The sequence below is a fragment of the Eriocheir sinensis genome, unplaced genomic scaffold (genome assembly GCF_024679095.1).
Source record: "Eriocheir sinensis breed Jianghai 21 unplaced genomic scaffold, ASM2467909v1 Scaffold25, whole genome shotgun sequence".
In the NCBI taxonomy this organism is placed as follows: Eukaryota; Metazoa; Arthropoda; class Malacostraca; order Decapoda; family Varunidae; genus Eriocheir; species Eriocheir sinensis.
This window is the reverse complement of record NW_026111554.1, coordinates 750,060-773,027: the sequence shown is the minus strand read 5'-3', so window position 1 is coordinate 773,027 and position 22,968 is coordinate 750,060. Positions and strand designations below refer to the sequence as shown.

General features: G+C 47.9%; 1 protein-coding gene and 2 long non-coding RNA genes across 3 annotated transcripts; 1 reads left to right on the top strand and 2 right to left on the bottom strand.

The window, feature by feature from the left end:
* Positions 1 to 1,118: 1,118 nt before the first annotated feature.
* LOC126991184 (uncharacterized) lies at positions 1,119 to 15,385 on the top strand. The gene is made up of 4 exons (XM_050849952.1): positions 1,119 to 1,381; positions 5,734 to 5,925; positions 7,034 to 7,196; positions 15,029 to 15,385. The coding sequence occupies exons 1-4, from the start codon at positions 1,131 to 1,133 to the stop codon at positions 15,107 to 15,109; spliced, it is 687 nt and encodes a 228-aa protein (XP_050705909.1). The 5' UTR covers positions 1,119 to 1,130; the 3' UTR covers positions 15,110 to 15,385.
* Positions 5,915 to 7,071, bottom strand: LOC126991186 (uncharacterized). The gene is made up of 2 exons (XR_007745233.1): positions 6,926 to 7,071; positions 5,915 to 6,618 (listed from the first exon to the last, which is right to left on the bottom strand). It is a non-coding gene; the product is annotated as an uncharacterized LOC126991186 (long non-coding RNA).
* A 142-nt stretch (positions 15,386 to 15,527) lies between the features above and the next one.
* LOC126991185 (uncharacterized) lies at positions 15,528 to 18,724 on the bottom strand. The gene is made up of 3 exons (XR_007745232.1): positions 18,683 to 18,724; positions 15,687 to 16,171; positions 15,528 to 15,646 (listed from the first exon to the last, which is right to left on the bottom strand). It is a non-coding gene; the product is annotated as an uncharacterized LOC126991185 (long non-coding RNA).
* Positions 18,725 to 22,968: the final 4,244 nt, after the last annotated feature.

The following is a 22,968-nucleotide window of genomic DNA, read 5'->3' as shown; positions in this document are numbered from 1 at the left end:
GGCATCATCGTTATTAAGGGCTTAAACTTAAGATTTAACTGGAAACTTCATATCTCCTCTAGCTAAATCAGCTTCCTCGAGGTTGGGCGTTCTGTATCGTCTCCACCAATATTTTCATTCTGACTGCTAACTGCATGCCTCCCCCCCCCCTCTCCCATGGCCCAGCTACACTTATCCCTATTTCATCCAAATTCCTCATGCAAGAGTTAATGAGCATCTTCATTCTTTCATTTGCTGATAAACTGGAACAGCCTTCCATTGTCTGTGTTTCATCCTGTCTGTGACTTGTACTCTTTCAAGAGGAGAGTATCAAGACACCAGCCATACTTGACATTTTCTGGCCCCTCATTCTTTTCCTTTTACTGGAGCAGTGCCCAGCAGGCTTTTGTTGTTGTTCTTTGCCCTTGAGCAGCCTCCCATGCTGTACACAAGAAAATGGATTTCTCTTTTTAACCCGGTATCAGCGGGGATCATGTTTCTTAATGGTCCCTCTAAGCGAGAAAAATGAGAAAAAATCACCCTCACACAAACCATTTCATAATATATATCAAAGCCTTTGTGATCAGATTATGTATCATTATTTTTGGGGTTTATATCATGGCACAAATTTGTCCCGTCGCTGCTACCGGGTTAATTGCACCTTGTTGGTTGTGGTTCTGAAGGTTCCAGTGAGTTGTGGCACTGTTCTGTGTTTGTGTCATGCATGTGCCTCCTGTATTATCCACAGTATTAGACTATTAACGAGAATACTGCAGACTGTACCACCAGTGATCTTACTTCACTATGAGACAGACACACCTCCCACCTTCCTGTCCCACCATCTCTTTGTCATGTGAACCACTCACTTCTTGCTACCACTTTCTCCCTTTTTCCCGGTGATCTGTGTGTCTGTCTGCCTTGTGGGAACTTCCTCCAAGGGGTTGGCCACAGAGAAAATGTCTCCAGCTCTGTCAACTCTCTCCCTCCATTACTTGTCCATTGATCCATTGCACCCTTGATGTCCTCTCCATATACACACTTGACAAAGTCATCCTCTTTCAGTCACACCAGGCATCTCAACCATCTCAGAATGCCTTGCTTCACCCATCAACCACTCAATTTACCATAAGCCAGAAATTTGTCCCCAAGGCATGATGTCCCTTGTTCACCAGGCTGGCAGTGAGAAGCAGAGGCTGGAGGGCCTTGTGATCCAGGCCAGCGAGGAACAGGAGATCAAGAAGAGGGACGAGAAGTTGGCAGTGCTCAAGGAGGACAACCAGAAGAAGAAGGATCATCTGGCCCAGCTGCAGCAGAGAGCCAGCTTCATCAATACAACCAAGGAGAAACTGGACAAGCTCATAGCAATGCTGCAAGAGATCCAGCAGGAAAAGTCAAAGGAGAAGTAAGTGAGGTCTATATTTACAATTGTTTGTTTCATTTGCTTTGTTTTCAGATTTCCCTTCTCTGCCAGAATGGGAAGAATGGAGTCGTCCTTCTCTTTTTCTTTGATCGCCTCCCTGGATTGAGGTCGATGGCATTTATGAACCTTCTCCCGGTAGTTGTGTCCAATGCATTGCCCTTTGCTGCTCTCATTCCTTGTACCTCCTCTGAAGTCCTTGCGTCTGCTGTGCTGTGCCCAGCCATCCTCTTCCCTCAACAGCTGCTTCCTGCCCTTGTTGTAGCCTCCTTGTCTCCTCTCACCACAACAAACTCATTCAGAATCAGAGTAAAACCATTAAACTAATAGTCATTCACTCATGGCTTCCAGACTTTTACTCCTAGTTGTTTATGCAGGGGAGGGGAGGAAAAGAGGCAGAAAAGGTTATGAAAATGAACCTCCCTAATGTCCTTGCAGTCAGGGAGGAGAATTGTGTTTATAAATTCAGAATAAATTTCAGAATCTACATGATGAGGATGAAGGATGTACAGAGGAAGCAAATGGTATGCTGACTAAACTATACTGGAAGCAGCACTAGAAATAGGAACACTATGACCTGCCCAGGCAAGACTGTTAGAGGCTTAGACAGAGCTATGGTGCAGAGCTGGCTGGCTGCAGCAGGTCACTCCTGGGACTGGCTCAGACAGACAACCAGGATGGATTGGATGATGGAATATGATGGAGCTTTAACATGTACTTCATACTCTAACATATTTCAAACTATTGTATAGTGAATATAAAGCTGCATATTCATATAATTACAGAAGACCCCCGCCGTTCACGGGTATTTGGTTCTGCGAGATTCCCGTGATCCGTGAATCCGCGATCGACGGGACTATAATCAAATATCAAATTTTATCTCGATTGAATAAAAAAAAGGATTTCTAAGGCATTTCTAAGCATTGTTATATAGTTTTACATACACATAAATCACAAATTAAATATGGACTAATAATTTAACACTGGTTGGTTGTGGGTTAATGGCTCGGGTAGGTCGCTCGCCCTTAACCCTATCCTCGCTAAGCACTTGCAACGAGACTATCCCCCCAGGCACACTCGGGGGAAGGGGATCTCTTTTAATTGCTGTATCTCAAAAACTATTCATCACAGCTACAAAACAAAAACACCATTGGAAAGAGGAGGCCAAAATCTATAAGATTCGGTTATGTTAGCCTCTCCTGCAAATGTACAGGCATGTTCAAGGGGTGTTTTTTGCTGTGAGTGTGACTGGTGCTCGGAGGGAGCTTTCAGCACCACCAGCAAGTGACGCTAGTGCTCGCTCTTTTAACCTTTGTATCTCAAAAACTATTCATCACAGTTAAAAAAACAAAAACACCATTGGAAAGAGGAGGCCAAGCTCTATACGATTCAGTAATGTAAGCCTCTCCTGTGAAAGTACAGGCACGTTCCGGGGGTGTTGCCTGTGAAGACAAACATTTATACGTGCGCGACGGTCAGCCGTAAGGCAACTACTGAGTAGATCTCTTGGTGATGGGGTGCTGGCAGGGCAGTATTGCCAACTGCAAAATTTACAACTATTTGGTCAAAATATCAGTCATGTGATAGGTGAAGCTATGCAAAAATGTCGCTGTATTGGTCAACAACATCCACCAGTTGCTCATCCATTGATTTTGCGTGCTTTTTCTGCGCTAGGCTGATATGATTTTCCACCAAATTTCGTAGAAAACCCACTGAATAGGCAATGCTGTGGGGTGAGAAATGGTGTTGGAACACACTCATACGCGGGAAATTTGAGTGCGACTGGAGCTCGCAGCGATCGTTTAGCAACAAAAGGGTTAATGGTTTGCTTTGCCTCGTGCATGAGCGAGCACTGGACGAGACATGCATGCACGCATGCACCGTGTGGCATGGGTAAACGGCCTTCATGGCTCGCTTTGCCTGGTGACTGCTGGGCGAGGCATACACCGTGTTGAGTAAACGGCAGGGGTAGCTCGCTCGCCCTTAATGGTTCACTTTGCCTCTTCAGTTGAGCGTTGGATGAGGCCCTCAGTCATGAATCGTGTGGCGGGCAAACAGCGGGGGTAACGCGCCAGCACCTAATGGCTTGCTTTGCCTCGTGAGCCCTGGACGAGGCACGCACCGTGTGGCGGGTAATCGGCGGGGGTAGCTCGCTCGCCCGCTTGTCGGTGCGTGTGAGACCTTAGTGTGGGTAAACAGTGCGGGTAGGTCGCTCGCTTGCAATGTTTGAGCTGAGCGCTACAGACTGCGTGTATGTGAGTTTTCACCCGTGTTCGGCGGGGGTGTTGCAAATACCCCACCCGCGTATAAGCGAATCCGTGAATGGTGAGGCCGTGAATGGTGGGGGGCTTCTGTATATTAATTTGTGTGAATTAGAAAAAATCTCATTTGAATAAAAAATATATATTTTCTTATTTAAAAAAAAAAAAAAAAAAATCACCAGACAGACCAAACGGTGAAGGACAGAAGAGAATGACTGAGCCCCAAGTTTGGCGAGGTAAAGGTCATCGTGCACCAAACACCTGAAAGGCTGCACAAGGTGTTACTTTACCCTTGACTTTCCAAGCCACTTCGACTCACTGCTCATAACTGAACACCCGTTTGGAAACTGCAAAGAAAAGCGTGTTTTGATTTCTCTGTGTCGGTGCCCATTTCCATCCCAGGAGTCAGTGCCGCCGGGACTTTCAGATCATCACAGTATCTTCTCCAGGCTCCTCAGACACTGCCAGTTTATCAGCCATCTTGAAAATAAGGATAATTTTTTGGTGGGCTGTGCAGTGGCTGCCCTGGCCAGGGTCACACCTGAAGCCCTGTCAGACGAGGGGCAGCGTGCAAAAACACTATTACCAGATATCATACTGCTTCAACTGTTTTGATGGTGGGGCGAAGATGATGACGGAAAAACGGGCAAATCATCAAGTGCAGTGCCCTTGCTCGTGGGCGAGGCAATGCCTGCTGGTTTAATGGTTGGTATAAAGAGCACATGTTGCCAGACACACAAAGTTAACCTGCGGAACTCCCTTGCAGTCAGTTTCAGATTTCCAGACCGTACGTGCACGGGAGAACATGTCTGTCCTGTGTGGCAAAGAAGAACAGGTGTGGTCAAGGGAAGCCACTGTGCAATGACCTCTATAAAGCACCCCTTGCTGTAGCCCATGTTGTGCTACTCTCAGTCCGGTCGTGCTATCAGCCGCTGCCTGCCCTGGACTGCCCGGTCTGCTATGTGTGCCTGGTAGTAAAACCAAAACCAACCACCAACTGTTCGACCTGGTAACCCTTCTAAACAAGCGAATAGAATATCGGGCAGTGCCGGCAGCCGGGCAACTGCCCCTCGTGGACACAAGTTTGCCCGCCAGTTTTTGCCCGGTGAACGGAGTAGGGACTGTGGCACACAGCAACATCTGGTAGCACTGTTTGTTGCCAGATCTGTTTCCTCATTTATGTGCTTATGACGTCATCCCGCTGCTTAGTATGATGTGGTAACTGTTTGCACGGCGGACAACTGCCCCTCGTCTGGACGGGCCTTAAGCTAGTGGAGCTGTAGCTGGCATGCCAGCCACACCACAGGGAGACTTGATGAAGGGGCTTACCACAAGTAAGTGTTTTGGTAAATAGCAGGTCAGCACCATCTTGGCAGTGGGCATGAATAACCAGTAGCAAGAAAGGAAGGAGATAAAACAAGAATTTCAATTCAAGGAGACTTTTACAGATTTTACAGCCATTTATTGAGTAAATGTGATTGAAAGTTCCAGGACCAGGTTAGATAAGTTTATGGGCAGGGGCCACAGATGACAGGAATGGGTTGGAAATAGCCGGGTAATTGGAACAGACATTACAGCGATTCATTTAGTTAAAACATGGTTGAAAGTACCAGAACAAGATTGGATAAATTCGTGGATGTGGGCCACCGATGGCAGCGATTGGTTTGAAACAGCTTTCTTTGAATTAGGTGCTTCATTTTAACATCTCCGTGGTGCAGTGGTTACTGTGCCTAACTATGAATCTGTGGGCCAGGGTTCAAATGGCAGGCACACAAGGCACCCAGCTGTTCATTCTCTCTTTCGGGCTGGTGGATAAATGGGTACCTGGGGAAACCTGGGGAAGGTAAACTGTAAACTTGTATGTCATGCTGACCCTGTGTCTTCTGTTTGTGTTCTCACCCACCTCAGGCTCAAGGGCCACTTGTACAGAGATGAGAACCGTGGCCATGCACAGCTGATGCTCCCAACTTTATTATCCTTAGCCTCCCACAGTCATGTTTTTGATCAGCCTTGTGACAGGCCCAGTAAGAATAAGATGAAGCGTGTGTAAATATTTACCTCAGTGTACCCTGGCAGGGACATCCAGGCAGCCATCCAGAAGAGGGTCTCCCAAGTCACCGAACTTCAGGAGGAGATCAAGGACCAAGAACAGAGTAATCTGCAATTAACTCAGCAGCTCACAGCCTCAGAAACCAAGCTGCAACACATCCACCAGGCGTGGGACCTCAAGCAGGACAGCCTCAACAAAGAGATCAAGGAGCAGAAACAGTAAGCCTTTATGAAGTTTTCAGTATACAAACCATTTTCCTTTTGCATCTATTTCTCTGACACTGTCCCCTCACACAGCCACCCCTGAATGGAGCGCCGTGGCAGAAGAGGCTCCTCCAGGCTTCCTCGTCTTGGCAGGCCCTCTCACCGCACATATCTTTTGCCAACCAACCAACTCACTCTCTCTCTCTCTCTTAACTTTTCTATTGCCATGTCTATCTCCTCTACACTTCCCCTTGTAGGTATGATGCGGTTGTTCCACTTGAATCTTTACTTCCATACTGGTCACTTCTCTTTCCTCATGAATTGAGATGCCTTTTCCTTACCTCCTTTGTCTCTTCAATCCCTTTAACACGTCCGCTGCGATTGGCACGGATTTGGCTTTCACTGGTAGCCTGGTAACCCATACTCCCAGGTCTTTCCCTGCCTCTGTGGTGGATAGTGGAGTGTTTCCCATGTGGTATCGGTGTGCTGGATATCCCCTCCCAAGGTGCAGGAATACATTCTTCTATATTAAATTGTAGCAGCCACTCTTTGTTCCATTTCTGTATCCTGGTGATGTCTTCTGGCAGGAAGTCCACAGTCAAGGGGTTGAGAAGTGCTCCGTTGCTCCCCTTGCTGTACAAGTATCAGTTGTTCCTCTCACAACTTTTTCCAGAGGAGCATTTTGTCCTCCAGATAGGTTTCACCTTCCTGCCAAAAGCAAAGAGCGATGAAGAATTGCACCATTTTATTCCTCGTCATGGCCCGGTGATCCCGTTATTCACTCATGTCTGTGTAAGGTGTAGCAAGTGTTAAGAAAGAACATAAGATTGTCATTTAAGCAATAGTTATGAGGGGTTGTTCCTACCTACACTCAGAATACTGCACTTCCCTACATTGAACTCCATCTGCCATTTATTCGCCCAGTCATACAATCTGTTTAGTTCACCCTGGAGAATACTAGCGTCCTGATCCGACTCAATTACTCTACCGATCCTGGTATCATCTGCAAACTTACTGACATATTTCTCACGATGGCCCGCTGATCATACTGAGGCACCACGGATGTCGGGTGTCCAGCACCCACTCACTGTTGCATAAGGTGAGGCAAGTCTTTTCTCTGCAGGGTTCTCGAGGACCTGGAGCGCAACCAGACGGAGCAGGACATTGTGTGCAAGGAAGTGAGTGATGACGTGGCTGACCTGGACGGGCAGATCAGACAGTCCATGGAGGAGATCCGGAACACCAACATCATGATAAAGAACAACTACAAGCTTATCCTCGATGCTGTATGTACCATTTTACTTATTAATACATTAACTCAAATTCCACTGGTCAGGAAATTCATTGTCGTGCTTTATGCAAACAAGGAATGGAGGCGTAAGGGACAGAGTCAACTTTGCTCTAGTTTGCACTGGGAAAGTCAAGATACACACCACAGGATGAACAAGAAATATAATGCAAGGGAAAAGTGACCTAGTATGTGGTGTAAGGGACAGAGTCAACTTTGCTCTAGTTTGCACTGGGAAAGTCAAGATACACACCACAGGATGAACAAGAAATATAATGCAAGGGAAAAGTGACCTAGTATGTGGTGTGCCAAGGATGAGTTTTCCTTCGCAACTTGTATCTTGTTCTGCCTGAGATGTGTAGCCTTGCCTCTCCTCGTGCAGACTAGATAGAACTGTCTTTGTCCTCCCAGCGCCTCAGTGATAATGCGTAGCCTACCTTTTCTCATACAAACTAGGAAAAATTGGCTCTGTCCTTCAAGCGCCTCAGTGATACCCCCCAAGACAAGTGTAGCCTGCCTCTCCTCGTGCAGACTAGATAGAACTGTCTTTGTCCTCCCAGCGCCTCAGTGATAACCCAAGACAGAAACATAGCCTACCTTTTCTCATAGAACCCCCCCCTATGCTGCAGCTGTAACCCCAAGACAGAAACATAGCCTGCCTCTCCTTGTTCAAACTAGGAAAATTGGCTCTGTCCTTCAAGCGCCTCAGTGATACCCCCCAAGACAAGTGTAGCCTGCCTCTCCTTGTGCAGACTAGATAGAACTGTCTTTGTCCCCCTAATGCTGCAGCTGTAACCCCCAAGACAGAAACATAGCCTGCCTCTCCTTGTGCAGACTAGATAGAACTGTCTTTGTCCCCCTAATGCTGCAGCTGTAACCCCCAAGACAGAAACATAGCCTGCCTTTCCTTGTGCAAACTAGATATAATTGGCTCTGTCCTTCAAGTGCCTCAGTGATACCCCCCAAGACAAGTGTAGCCTGTCATTCCTTGTTCAAACTAGATAGAATTGGCTTTGTCCTTCTAACACCACAGCTGTAACCCCCAAGACAGAAGTGTAGCCTGTCTTTCCTTGTGCAAACTAGATAGAATTGGCTTTGTCCTTCAAGTGCCTCAGTGATACCCCCCAAGACAGAAGCTTAGCATGTCTTTCCTTGTTCAAACTACATATAATTGGTTTTGTCCCTCTTATGCCACAGCTGTAATCCCATAAGACAGGCATCTGAAACTTCAAAAAATGTTGATCTCCGTCGGACTCTCTGCGTGGGTGCCTGGAACATCCTGAGCCCCCCGAAGGATCAGCGACAGCCTCATTTGTCAGCTTGTCTATATTATTTTTTTACAGCAACGGAGGAAGCTCAAGGAAGGGCAAAAATTAAAATAAACAAAAAGATAGACTAGGCTAGACACCGCTCCATCCAAGGAAAACAGAACGAGAACCCAGAAGAGACGTCAATTTTGGGTGGAACACAACTCGGGAGGCTGAGAGTGAACATAGTGGGGCTCTGAGATGAGGAGACCTGGTGAGGGAGAGATCAGTAGTGGGCCACAGCGATGGTGCCTGTCTCAAGAGAGTAGCTGTGGCCATTTCTCGCTGACTGCAGTCCTCTGTTGTTGGGGATTATGAGTGTGTGATGCTGGTGATGTTGAAGCACTCCCTGGCCTTCATATCTCTTATTGCAGTGTACACCCCTACTGAGATGTGTGGACTTTAGGAGAAAGAGATGTTCTACGCCAAGCTTGACTCTGTAGTTGACCAGTGCCCCCGACACAACACACTCATTGTCGTGCGTGACTTTAATGCAGTTACTGGCACAGAGAGAGATGGCTGTGTGATATGTGTTGGTCCCCACGGCTCTTGTACCAGAAACATCAACATTTCACTCCTTCTGAGCTTTGCAAAACCCAGAAGGCTGAGGATTACTGGTTCCTGAGATGCGAGCCTTGCCGCTGGTCTTGGAGCAGCAATACTAGTGGTGTGGCAAAGGAGATTGATCACATCCTTGCTAGTACTTGTTAGAGGATCCTCCAGAAATGTAGGGTTTTACACTGCTGAGTTCATTACAGTTGACCACAGACTTCTTGTTACAAAATTGAGGATATGCTTCAGGTCCATGAAATTCTTGAGATGCAACTCTCTGCAGCCTTATCTTGAGAAGCTCAGGGACCAGGTGTGTGCTCAGGGTATGCAGTGGCAGTCTCAAATTGGTTTGAAGTGGGTGCTCTGAGAGATCCTGGAGGGTTGTGGGATACCTTTAAATGTGAAACTCAGAGTTGCCGAGGGGTGCATTGGAGAGCATCCAAGGACTAGGAGTGGCATTGCCTTGAGTGTATGGAGGAGAGTCATGCTGCCAAGTTGGCCAGGGACTTGAGAGCAGTACAGGAGAACTGGAACCCTTCTGAGGAGAGGTATGTCAGAGGTCTTGCTAAGGATCCGTAATGAACACCACTGAGTGCCGGGAATCGAACCCGAGCCTTCCTAGCAGAAGCCAGGCAGCATACCAAATAGCCCAATGATCTATTCAGTGTGTTATTGCAGTTTCTCTAATCTTGCTAAGGATGTTGAGGGTTGTCAAAATGCAGACGACCTTAGACCTGCCTCTCCAGCTCTGAAGAACCTCTGCTCCTAATTCACATCTCAGATGAGTACTGTCTGAGCAGCTGATGGGCAGATAACATCAGATGCAGATGTGTACCGGGCTCATTGGGCCGAGTACTTTTGGCAGTCGTACACAGCAGAGTACCCAAGTGTACAGGTCCCTCTGGCTGGGTTGCAGATGGCCACTGCTGATCCACCAGTAGACAAAACGCCAGCCTCTCCTGCAAAAGTGAGAGAGGCTGTGAAAAGTTGAAGGGTGTAAAGGCAGCTGGGATCTGCAACATCAGCGCAGAGAAGTTGAAAGCTGGGGGTGAAGCCATGAGCCATGGGTTGCATGTGGTGCTGTGTGCTGTGTGGGCAGTCCAGTGCCATTCCTCTTGACTGACAAAGGGGGTTGGTTGTCCCTATCTGGAAAGGGGACCAACAGGACTGCAACAATCACCGTGGTTTGGTGTGCCGGGTAAGGTGCTCGCTCATCTGCTGCAGATGCGAATTTGATCTCATCTGCTCAAGTTTGAGAGACCTGAGCAATCCAGGTTCATGCCCAGCAAGTCAACTTTTGAGTGGATCACAACACTTTGCGTCATTGTGGAACACTGATGTGAATTTTGACGGGGTGCTTGCAGCCCATATCTGTCTCGAGAAATCTTTTGAGCCAGTACATTGTGAGGCACTCTGGGACATGTACGGATGCATGGGATTCCTACATGGATTACTGACCTGATGACTGGCCTTTACCCTGGGACTGAGAGTGCTGTGATGTGTGTGGGGGAGATGTCTCTGGCTTCTTCCCTGTTATTCCAGGAGTGAGGCAGGGCTGTATCCTTGCTCCATCACTTTTCAACACTTGCATTGACTGAGTATTAGGCCAAAGTTGTTGATCAAAATCATTGTAGAGCATCTGTAGGTGACATCAAGGTCACTGATCTTGATTTTGCTGACGATCCTGCACTCCTTGCAGAGTTGCTGGAGGTCCTGGTGACGGCTCTCAAAGTGCTGCATGAGGAGGTGAAGCCTCTGGGACTGAAGGCCTCCTGGGCCAAGACCAAAGTTCAGCCATTTGGAGGCTTGCTGGGTGACACAGTTAAGTCTTTTTTTGCGTCCTATTGCACCATTAGGCTTTTTCAATGGTGGGGGCTGATGTTCGGCCCAGCCCGTTGTGGCGCAGGAGAATATTTATTGTGGTGCCATCTTGTTTTGGCTCATACTGTCCCCCGGAGCTTGTCTTTGAGCCTTTCTTTGGAGAGGTAACCTAGAGTCTGGGTTGATAGGTGGTCTTCAGGGCAGCATGTGGGTAGTCTTAGGCCACTTGGCGGTGACTGAAAAATCCCAGCTGTGTGGCGGCCAGGATTCAAACCTGCGTCCCTCCTGGATCTCCCAGATCCAGAGCCACTGCCTCCCCATGCATGTGGTGAGGATGTTGAAGTCACCAAAAGCCTCACATGCCTTGGTATTGTAGTGCATAACAATGGTGGTTCTTACCAGGAAGTCACGCCACAGATTGGCCTGGCCCACGGTGTTCTGGGCTCGCTCAATGTGAGTGTTGATATGGTGGTGTTGATACCTGTGCAGGCAGACAAAGATTTGAATCTTTGCTCCCTGTCTTACTGTATGGCCCTGAGACTTGGAGACTGAATAGAGATTTGGAGAAGCATGTTGGTGCCTTTGGTACCAAGTGCCATCACAGGATTATGGGGCATTGCTGGAATGCTTTTTGTCAAACCAGCAACTAAGCGATGAAACTGAATCAAGGCCGTTACCAGCTTAGTCCATGAACGCCATCTCTGGCTACATGGCCACGTGGCATGCCTCCCGGATGTCATCCTGCTTAGTATTTTTTTAGCAGAAGAAAACCTTGAGGGGAGGTCACCCAAGTAATTCATGGCTGGGTTGAGTTGATCGATCTGGAGGGGCATGAAATGAGAAGTGAGGATGTGTGGAGGCTTCCGCCGGGGGTGGAGGCAACGCAGGAGTGAAGTGAAGTGATGTCTCCTGGCTTGTGCTCCTCATTAGTTAGTTATTGTGGAAATTCTTCCAGTTTGTATGTAGTATATTATTATTATTGCTGATTAACTGAGGTTCAATTATGAAGTAGGGAACAAGTGGTAATTCAATACCACAGTAGGATTAAGACTGCAGGGCAGAGGTTTTGAGCGTCTGTGAATCTTTGTTCTGATGTGGCACTCGTAACTTTGTGAATTGAACATCGCCGGCACTCTTCTTGAGACTAGATAGTGCCAAGAACACGCCTCCACACCTGTGTCCCCAACTTACTCATTCTCATACATTCAATCAATCAATCAGTGGGGGCATACGCTGGGGGGTGCATCGCCTCATCCACCCTACAAGTCCGAGGGTCCCTCCGGGCGAGTCTCCATGCCAACCCTCTTCCCATCCTGAGTACCTCCCGGCAGGATGTATTGACTTGCTCAAGCCATAAACTCCATGGGTGTCCCTTGGCCTCCTCCACTCAGGATTGTCTCTCACAGAGACAACCTGATGAGCAGGATCAGCTTCAGGGTAACGTGCCACGTGCCCGTATAGCCGGAGTTGGCGTTGACGGACTATGCAGGTAATATATGTCCAATCAGTCTCACGGAGCAGTCAACGGTTCAACACAAAGTCATTCCAGCGATATCCCATGATTCTGCGTAGACACTTATTACCAAAGGCATCAATCCGCCTCTCCAAGTCTCCATTTAGTGTCCATGTCTCACAGCCACAGAGTAAGACAGGGAGCACAAGGGACTGGAAGATCCGGATCTTTGTCCTTCTGCACAGGTATTGACAACGCCACATACTCGTGTTGAGCGAGTCCATAACACCGTGGGCCAAGCCAATCCACCGTAAGACTTCATGGCGAGATTCACCGGTTATTTTAACTACACCACCAAGGTTAGTAATATTTTCCGAGATCTCAATGTCCTCGCCACATGCATGTACAGACTGTGCTGTTCCATCCAGCAAGCCTCCAAACACCTGTACCTTGGTCTTAGCCCAGGAGACCTCAAGTCCCAAGGGCTTTGCCTTCTCGTGTAGTGCCTCGAGAGCCATCACCGAAACCTCCAGCGACTTTGCCAGGATTTTATTTATTTTTATTTTTTTACCTGTGGCCTACAGCACCGGTGGGCTAATTCATATGGGCCTGATGGTTCGCCCGAGCCCGTCATGGCGCAGGCAATTGTTTATAGTGGCGCCATTATTATTGTCTCATGCTGCCCCCGGAGCTCATTCTTGATTTCACTTGTGCTGTACAGCTTCTTCTAGAGTCCGGGTTGACAGGTGGTCTTCAGGACAGCATGTGGGTAGTCTTAGGCCACTCGGTGGTGACTGAAAAATCCCAAGTGGTTAGTGCGGATTTGAACCCACATCATGGACAATGCACCAGACGTGAGGCCGGCACGCTAACCACTCAGCCACCGCCTCCCCATACTGGATACTGGGCTACTGGATCATAGTAAAAAACAAGGTCAGTGACCCTGGTATTGCCAGTGGATGCTCTGCAATGACTCTGGTCCACAGCTCTGCCCAGTACCCAGTCCATACTAGTGTTGAAAAGCGATGGGGCAAGGACAGCCCTGCCTCACTCCCTCATCCACGGGGAAGAAGCTGGACAAGCACCCCCTCCACACTTCACAGCACTCTCAGTCCCAGAATACAGGCCAGTCAGCAAACCAACAGTCTTTGCAGGAATCCCACGGAGTCACAGAAGATCCCAGAGTGCCTCGCAATGCACCGAGTCAAACGCCTTCTTGAGATCGACATAGGCTGCAAGCATCCCCTGTTGAAACTCATGTCGGTGCTCCACCAGTACGTGAAGCACTAGGATGCGGTCAGTTGTTGCCTTAACAGGCGTGAACCCAAACTGTTCAGGTCTCTGCATCTTCAGCAGCTGGCTGCGAATTCGCATTAGCAATAGGTGGGCAAGCACCTTGCCTGGCACACTGAGCAGTGTAATACCACAGTAGTTGTTGCAGTCTTGGTGGTCCCCTTTCCCTTTCCAGATAGTCATTCCAGCGATAGCCCCTAAGAGTCCACTCTTCCAGTCAGGAGTAGTAGTGCCAGATAGCCATACAGCAGTCAAGACTGCATTCAACCCGTGGATCATGGCCTCACATCCAGCTTTGAGCAGCTCCTCAGCAATGTTACAGGTGCCAGGTACCTTTCCACCCCTCAACTTTGCCACAGCCTCTCTGACCTCGTCAAGAGAGAGTGGGCTTTCGTCAATGGGTGGATCGGCATCCGCCACCTGCAACCCAGTAGCTGGAAGCTGCCCAGTTGGAGGGTCTGCCATGTACAGCTGCTCAAAGTACTCAGCCCAACGAGCCCTCTGCCCTTCCATGTCCGACACGAGGCAGCCATCAGCTGTTTGGATAGCGCTCACCTGGGAGGGAGAGTTGAAGCAGGGCTTCTTCAGGGCTCGGTAAGCAGGTTGGAAGTCATTCTCATTTAAGTGTCCCTTGACTTCCTCAGCAAGACCCCTGACATACCTCTCCTTGCCTCTCCTCAGGAGAGCTCTGGTCCTACGTGACAGAGCCCTGTCATGGTCCCGATTCCCAGCAAGTGTCTGGCAGCGCGTCTCTCCTCAATATTCTCCAGCATCTCCTCCGAGGCAAACCCACTCCTAGATCTCGGGCGCTTTCCAGTACACTCCTTGGCAGCTCGAAGAGTCGCATTTGAAGGTATCCCACAGTTCTACAGGGTTCTCAAGGGAGCCGAGCACATTGAACTGTTTGAGACTGTCACTGCATAGTCTTGAGCACATGCCAAGTCTTTCAGCAGTCTAGAGCAGGGGAGAGACACTGAAAACTGAATGGCTGAAGCCCCCTTATAAAGCCGAAAAGTGCGCCATAGTGGACGCTGATTGGCCGGCTTAACAGCGCACGCTCATTGGCTCTCTCAGCACTGCAGAAATTTAAAAAGTTGTAAACCGGTCATGTGCCCACAGTCTGCACCGCGGGCCACAGAAACGATCCTGGAGCCCTTCGGCAGGCCGCACCTAATGTTGAATGATGTAAAGTCCCGCGGGCCGCACCAAGGGTGCTCGTGGGCTGCGGGTTGGGGACCTATGCTCTAAAGGTTAAAGGTTACCCCTGGCCTGGGTGTATGGGCTGGTGCCCCATCTGTACCACACAGCTGCTCCCAAAACAAGGGTGTGTTGGGATTTCTTAGTAGGTGAATATAGTCAAAAGTGGCAGCAAGTCACCTTGTATCAATGTCTGTTTCCTTACAGATGGAGGAAGGCAACGTTGAGCTGATGTCTGCCCTCACTGAGGCCACCAAGTGTGTGGAGGAGTTTAGGTCTGCAGAGTGACTCCAGTCCTCAGGCGGGCCAAGGCTTCAGAGGATACCAGGCTGAGGATCAATGGGGATTCAGTTCTTACTTCCGGACTTTATCTTTTCTAAGGCTTATGGATTTACGCCTTTATATTTCCTAAGGCTTACGGTTATACTATAGTGTTACGTAGTGTTGTCGGGAGCATTTATTGGTGCAGCAGTTACTTGCATCCTGAGTGTTGCAGGGTGTGGCTGTTACTCTGCACTCGTGTACCCAGGCAGGTTTTTACACACCTTTTCAGGCACTTGTGTACCCAGGCAGGTTTTTACACACCTTTTCAGGCACTGGTGTACCCAGGCAGGTTTTTACACACCTTTTCAGGCACTTGTGTACCCAGGCAGGTTTTTACACACCTTTTCAGGCACTCGTGTACCCAGGCAGGTTTTTACACACCTTTTCAGGCACTTGTGTACCCAGGCAGGTTTTTACACACCTTTTCAGGCACTCGTGTACCCAGGCAGGTTTTTACACACCTTTTCAGGCACTCGTGTACCCAGGCAGGTTTTTACACACCTTTTCAGGCACTTGTGTACCCAGGCAAGTTTCTACACACCTTTTCAGGCAAGGTATTTTGCTTTCATATCTTCACCTTAGTTTCAGGATGTCATTTTCACCTTTTGTAGATTTTTTGTATATTGCAAACATTTATTTTACTAAACTTCTAGAAATTTTGGTGATTTTCCTTCCATACTCTGTCTTTCACTACAGTGGTAATATATGTATATCTCCATAGTAAAACTCTAATGCTAATAATTCAGTTTCAATAATGACTCCATGGCTGCCGCGAAATGTGTGTAGTTTTGTTTTCCCTGAACGCTGTTGTAGTCTGAACATTGCCATTGTGGCCTGCCGGGCTGCCGAGGTGATCTCTTCGCTGATTGGACAGCAGCTTGAGGCAGCCTTGCTCCGGCTCATCTTGAGAAACTGGCCCTCCACACTGCATCTTGCCACTTTTTTCTGTAGCTCACACTTCTGCCTTGCAACTCTTACTTGGTGCCTTCTTCAGTGGACGGGAGAATAAGAGTGGACTGTGGATGGCTTGAAAAAACAAATTTTTAACTACAAAATAAGACACTATTTGAAGTCTGTCTCTTATATAAATGTTTCTAGTGCTTTATATTCCTATTTTTCATCAGATTGTTAAGGTAGTGCAAAAATAAACTTGCAGGTTACAGAGATGTTCTGAACACGGTGGCATCACCAGACTTTGAATTCATTGGGAGGGAAGGGAATTGTGCACATTTAAAAAACAACTTGTAGGTGCAGCTCTCAGCATGTCATGTTTGCTTGCTAATGATTTTTTTAATACATTCATAATTCACTTTTATGCTATTATTAACTGATGAAGAAACTAAATACTGCATTACATAAGTGAGCTACAAAATCAATATCAATGGGGGCATACGCCGGGGGGTGCATCGCCTCGCCCACCCTACGGCGCAGAGCCCAGGGGTCCCTCTGGGCGAGTCTCATGCAGGCCCCCTTCTCATCCCAAGTACCTCCTGGAAGGAACCATCGACTTCCTCTGCGGGCGCCCCCATGGCCTTCCTTGCCTCGTACACTCTTCACAAATTCATTCTCCCCCATTCTCATCATGTGTCCAAACCATCTCAGCGCACCACCCACTCCACCACTCCACACTCCACACTCCACACTCCACTCCCTTCACTATCACACCCATACCAAACCCCTCACACACACTTCCATTACTTCCTCCATGCCATCCTGACACACCACACGCACCTCTTGTACAACTCATTTCCACTGCACGTATTCTTGATTGCTGCGCTGCACTCCATGTCCACGTCTCTGATGCATGCGACAGAGTTGGCAGGATAATACTGTTCCTTGTTCCCCTCTTTACCGCCATGCTCACACTTCTTCCTCTCACAACTCTCCCCAATGCACCCACCACCTGTCTGCCCTTCACTGCTCTTTCCCTCACCTCACCTTCCATGCTTACATACAATTGTCCCTAAATATTTCACCTCAGTCACCTCCTCCACTCTCTCCTCCCCTAACCTTATCCTACACTTCGTTGTGCTCTCTGCTCTAACTCTGTATGGCTTTGCAAAATCAATGACCTGTTCTCTCGCCCTCTCAAATACCATAACCTTGCGCTTTCCAGCATTCACTCAGCTTCCTCCTCTTACACACCCTGTCAAATGCATCCACTATCCTCTGTAGTGTCCCCTCATTCTCTGCCAACAGTACTGTATCATCTGAAAACAGGTCCGCCACCAATGACTCCTCTGTACCTCTCACTTTCTGCCTTGTACCAAGTTCCCCCACTCTGGCTTTCATTTCTCTCACAGAACCGCCCATGTACAGTTACTTTCTTCATCCTCTCATTTAAAACCCTGCCATACACTTTTCCTGCCACTCTGAGTAGACTTATTCCCCTGTAACTATTAGTCACCTCTGCTTCCTTTCCCTTTGTACAGCAGCACAACACTAGCCTTTCTTCAATCCTCAGGCACCTCACCCTGTTCCTGTTCCTGTTACATATCCATAATATCCATTCCACAACTACACCTCCTCCATACTTCAGCCGAGTGGCCCAAGACTACCCACACGCTGTCCTGAAGACCCGGACTCTAGAAGAAACCGTCTAAGTGAATCAAGAATGAGTTCCGGGGCACAGCATGAGTGAGGAATAAATGGCGCCACTATAAAAATTGCCTGTGCCATGATGGGCTTGGGCCGACCACTAGGCCCCTGAAGAAAGCCAACCGGTGCTAGAGGCGAAGTTGTTAAAAAATAATAATAATAATAGTCTGTTATGCCATCAGCTCCAGGGGCCTTTCCTACCTTTAACTTCTTCTTTGCCTCCTCTATCTCACCTCTCCAGCCTCCCCTGTGGATCTGGCCGCCCTACACTGATCTTTATTCCTACACTGCTCACTTCCGCTCTCCCTCCCACACTCTTATTCATTACAGTTTCCTCTTTCCACACCTCCCTTATCTCCTTATTCCCCTCACAAGCACCCATCTCTCCTCTTCATGCTACAAATGTCACTCTTTCCTCCCCTATTTCACTTTTATCTTCTTTCCAGCAAAGTTTTTTGTTCTGGTATTTTGGTGATATTTTCCTTCCCAAATCCTCATCCACTCTCTTTACTTCCCTAACCAACTTCTTGCTCTCCCTGTACTTCCTCTCCCATCCCTCTCGCCTCCTCCATCATATTTCTCTCTAACATTTTCTTGTAGTTCCTTCTGTTCTCAACTGCCTCTCATCTCATCCGTCCATCACACACTCCCTTTCTTTCCTTTTCCACACGACCTATACCTGACCACTGAACTCAAACACCTCATTCACTCCCACACTGCAGAGGACCTACCACTGACAGCACAGTCTGGCCAACACCATGAATCCAAGAGAAACCTTCCAGATTAATGAAGACCAAACTACATATGTAAACCTTATATGTCAGTAACACTCCTTCCCAGATGATCAGTCACTAGAACTACCAAGCCTATCAATGAAACCAGAGGACAAACCTGCCTCTAGCTTTGTATAAATGAAGTACCCACTGTCTTCTGGCGTACCTGGCACCTCAGGCCGCCTCCTCTTGGGATGACACTAGACTGAATTCCTCCAGTCTTGTCTTCAGGGTTTTGTAATGACTGTAGACTGACTGACTGACTTCCTCTTTCAGCCTTCTGGGTTTTGTAATTTCATCTTCGTCTTCTCCTGGTTGTCCCTGAGAAGGCCTGAAATGAACCAAAAAGGAAACCAATACAAGTTCACACAGGGAACAAGATATATAAATGCATAGGGAACTAGAAGATACTTGGGAATATATACTTATTTTATGCATAAGAAAGAAAATAGACAGAGCAATACTTCCAAGACTGGAGAGCAAGACAATACATTCTCCCCTTCTTCCCCCCCCCAAAAAAAAGGAAAATTCTAAACCCTTTCACTAAGTTGTGGGGTCACTGGGCTGGGACGAGGCACTCAGAACAACGACACTTATCAACCGCAGAGTCTTAGAGGGAAGCATCTTATTGGTGGGTTATGTGGAGTGAGTGGAGGTAGTGGTGTAGGTGGAAGGTAGAACAGTTAACCCATTCACTGCGGTTGGCACAGATTTCGCCTTCACTGGTAGCCTGGTAACATATAGTCCCAAATCTTTCTCTGCCTCTGTGGTGGATAGTGCAGTGTTTCCCATGTGGTACTGGTATGCTGGATATCCTCTCCCAAGGTACAGGACTGTACATTTTCTTCATTGAATGGTAGCAGCCACTTTTTGTTCCATTCCTGTAGCTTGGTGGTGTCTTCTTGTAGGAGGTTTGCATTCAAGGGGTTAAAGAGTACAAGTGGACTAAATATCAATGGTTACAGGTCACGAGTGGATAGAGTGAAGCAGTGGGGTATATTGCACCAGGAGCCACTGAGGACAGGACGAAGACAAGAATCTGCATCAGGGGAAGTCCTGTCAAGTAGGTCACAAAGTCTGCGTGCTTGGGGAGTCCAGCGAGTGAAGACGGGCAGAGATCGAGGCCCATCTTCGCAGCTCCTCAGTTTGCCTCTTTGAAAAGCCTCTAATGGAAGTTGCTGGGACTTTCATGGAGAGTTTCGTGATCCTAGTGATAGTCTCACACAACCCCTGCACCTTGAATGGGAAGAACACCTATGAGAGCCAAGCTGATCATCTCTGTGGCCTCCGGAAACGGTCGTAATGGGAGCTAGAGACATTTAACCCGGTAGCAGCGACGGGCCAAATTTGTGGCTTTACCGTGTACCAGCGACGGGCCAAATTTGTGGCTTTACTGTGTACCAGCGACGGGCCAAATTTGTGGCTTTACTGTGTACCAGCGACGGGCCAAATTTGTGGCTTTACTGTGTACCAGCGACGGGCCAAATTTGTGGCTTTACTGTGTACCAGCGACGGGCCAAATTTGTGGCTTTACTGTGTACCAGCGACGGGCCAAATTTGTGGCTTTACTGTGTACCAGCGACGGGCCAAATTTGTGGCTTTACTGTGTACCAGCGACGGGCCAAATTTTTGCCATGATATAAGCCCAAAAAAATAGATGATGCATAAACTGAGCCCAAATGCGTTGATATATTTTATGAAATGCTTTGCGTGAGTGATGATTTTTTCTAATTTTTCTTGCTTAGAGGGGCCTTTAACCCGGTAACAGCGGGGATCATGTTTCTTAACCCTCACAGCATCGGCGTCATACATGTACTACACAGGCTGAGTCACCTTCCCAGCGTCGGCGTCGTACTACATATACGACGCGACAATTTACGACACACACCGTGACTCAGATGTCATTTTTGACACTTTTCATGACTTAAACCTATGTTTTTTCAGCATTTCTGACATAATGGGAGAAAAAAAATTTTTGAAAAGTGCCAACGCTGGGGGGGGTCACGGGTGGGAAATGTTCCGACGCCATGGGGGTTAATGGTCCCTCCAATCAAAAAAAATAAGAAAAAATCACCCTCACACAAACCATTTCATAATATATATCAAAGCATTTGTGATCAGAGTATGTATCATCTATTTTGGGGGGTTTATATCATGGCACAAACTTGGCCCGTCGCTGCTACACGTTAAAGCCACAAATTTGGCCCGTCGCTGCTACTGGGTTAAGAAACATGATCCCCGCAGCTACTGGGTTAATACCATGGTCCTAGAGCCCAAATAGTTGACCTTCCTGCCTAATATGAGGACCAGGACTAAAACCAGAAGCAGGGTACTGAAGTGGCGCTCAATGACCACCAACATCAGGAGCCGGTTCGCCAGTCCACCACAGAGTTATTGCAATTGCCCGAACCAATCTACTTTCTCCACAATGATCCGTTACTTCCACTCAAGTGCCGGATACTATAGAGACTTCCCATGTGGTTACCTAAAATTTCCTCCTTTTTATGTCAATGCCAATCACTACACAAGGCACTTTCCTGGTATTCTATGTGCACTGTAGCCTGGAGATGATGGAACAAGAGTCGGCAGGGTGGAGAGGTAGGAAGGAAAGTTTGGTTTAGTCGGCGCAACATCTGTGGTCATATGCCGGAGAGAGACAGAAGGGGAAGGAATTATAGGAGAAGGGAACAGACTCCAGGAGACGGGACACAACCCCCGATTAATACCTGGTACCCATTCACTGCTGGGTGGACAGGGGCGTAGGGTATCGGAAAAGCCGCCCAAATTTTTCAACTCCTCCCGGGAATTGAACCCGGGCTCTCAGTTGTGAGCCGAGTGTGTTAACCACTGCACCACGAAGGTAGGAAGGAGTATTTTTTTTTTTTTTTTTTTTTACAACAAAGGAGGCAGCTCAAAGGCACACAAAAAAAGAAAACAATAATAAAAAAAAAGCCCGCTACTCGCTGCTCCTAAAAAGGAAACAAAAGAGGTGGCCGAAAGGAAGATCAAATACGGGAGGAGAGGTGTCCTGATACCCTCCTCTTGAAAGAGTTCAAGTCGTAGGCAGGAGGAAATACAGATGAAGGAAGGTTGTTCCAGAGTTTACCAGCGTGAGGGATGACAGAGTGAAGATGCTGGTTAACTCTTGCATAAGGGGTTTGGACAATATAGGGATGAGCATGAGTAGAAAGTCGAGTGCAGCGGGGCCGCGGGAGGGGGGGAGGCATGCAGTTAGCAAGTTCAGAAGAGCAGTCAGCGTGGAAATATCGATAGAAGACAGAAAGAGAGGCAACATGGCGGCGGAATTTAAGAGGTGGAAGACTATCAGTATGAGGAGGAGAGCTGATGAGACGAAGAGCCTTAGCCTCCACTCTGTCCAGAAGAGCTGTGTGAGTGGAGCCCCCCCACACGAGATGCATACTCCATACGAGGGCGGACAAGGCCCCTGTATATGGACAGCAACTGTGCAGGGGAGAAGAACTGGCGGAGACGGTACAGAACGCCCAGCCTCGAGGAAGCTGATTTAGTAAGAGATGAGATATGAAGTTTCCAGTTGAGATTTTGAGTTAAGGATAGACCGAGGATGTTTAGTGTTGAGGAAGGTGATAGCTGGGTGTTGTCAAAGAATAGGGGATAGTTGTTTGGAAGATTGTGTCGAGTGGATAGGTGGAGAAACTGTGTTTTTGAGGCGTTGAAGGACACCAGGTTCTTCTTGCCCCAATCGGAAATAATAGTAAGGTCTGAGGCTAAGCGTTCTGCAGCCTCCAGCCTTGAGTCGTTAAGTTCCTGTAGGGTGGGTCTTCTATTAAAAGAAGTTGAGTAATGCAGAGTGGAATCATCGGCGTAGGAATGGATAGGACAGTTCGTTTTGGAAAGATCATCAATGAACAATAGAAAAAGAGTGGGAGATAGGACAGAACCCTGTGGGACACCACTGTTAATAGATTTAGGGGAAGAACAGTGACCGTCTACCACGGCAGAAATAGAACGGTCAGAAAGGAAACTGGAGATAAAGGTACAGAGAGAAGGATAGAAACCGTAGGAGGGTAGTTTGGAAAGCAAAGATTTGTGCTAGATCCTATCAAAAGCTTTTGATATGTCCAGCGCAATAGCAAAAGTTTCACCGAAACGGCTAAGAGAGGATGACCAAGAGTCAGTTAGGAAGGCAAGGAAATCACCAGTAGAACGCCCCTTGCGGAACCCATACTGGCGATCAGATAGAAGGTCAGAAGCGGAAAGGTGCTTTTGAATCTTCCGGTTAAGGATTGATTCAAAAGCTTTAGATAGACAAGAAAGTAAAGCTATAGGACGGTAGTTTGAGGGATTGGAGCGATCACCCTTCTTAGGCACAGGCTGTATGAAGGCATACTTCCAGCAGGAAGGAAAGGTAGATGTTGACAGGCAGAGGCGAGAGTTTGACCAGGCAGGGTGACAGCACGGAGGCACAGTTTT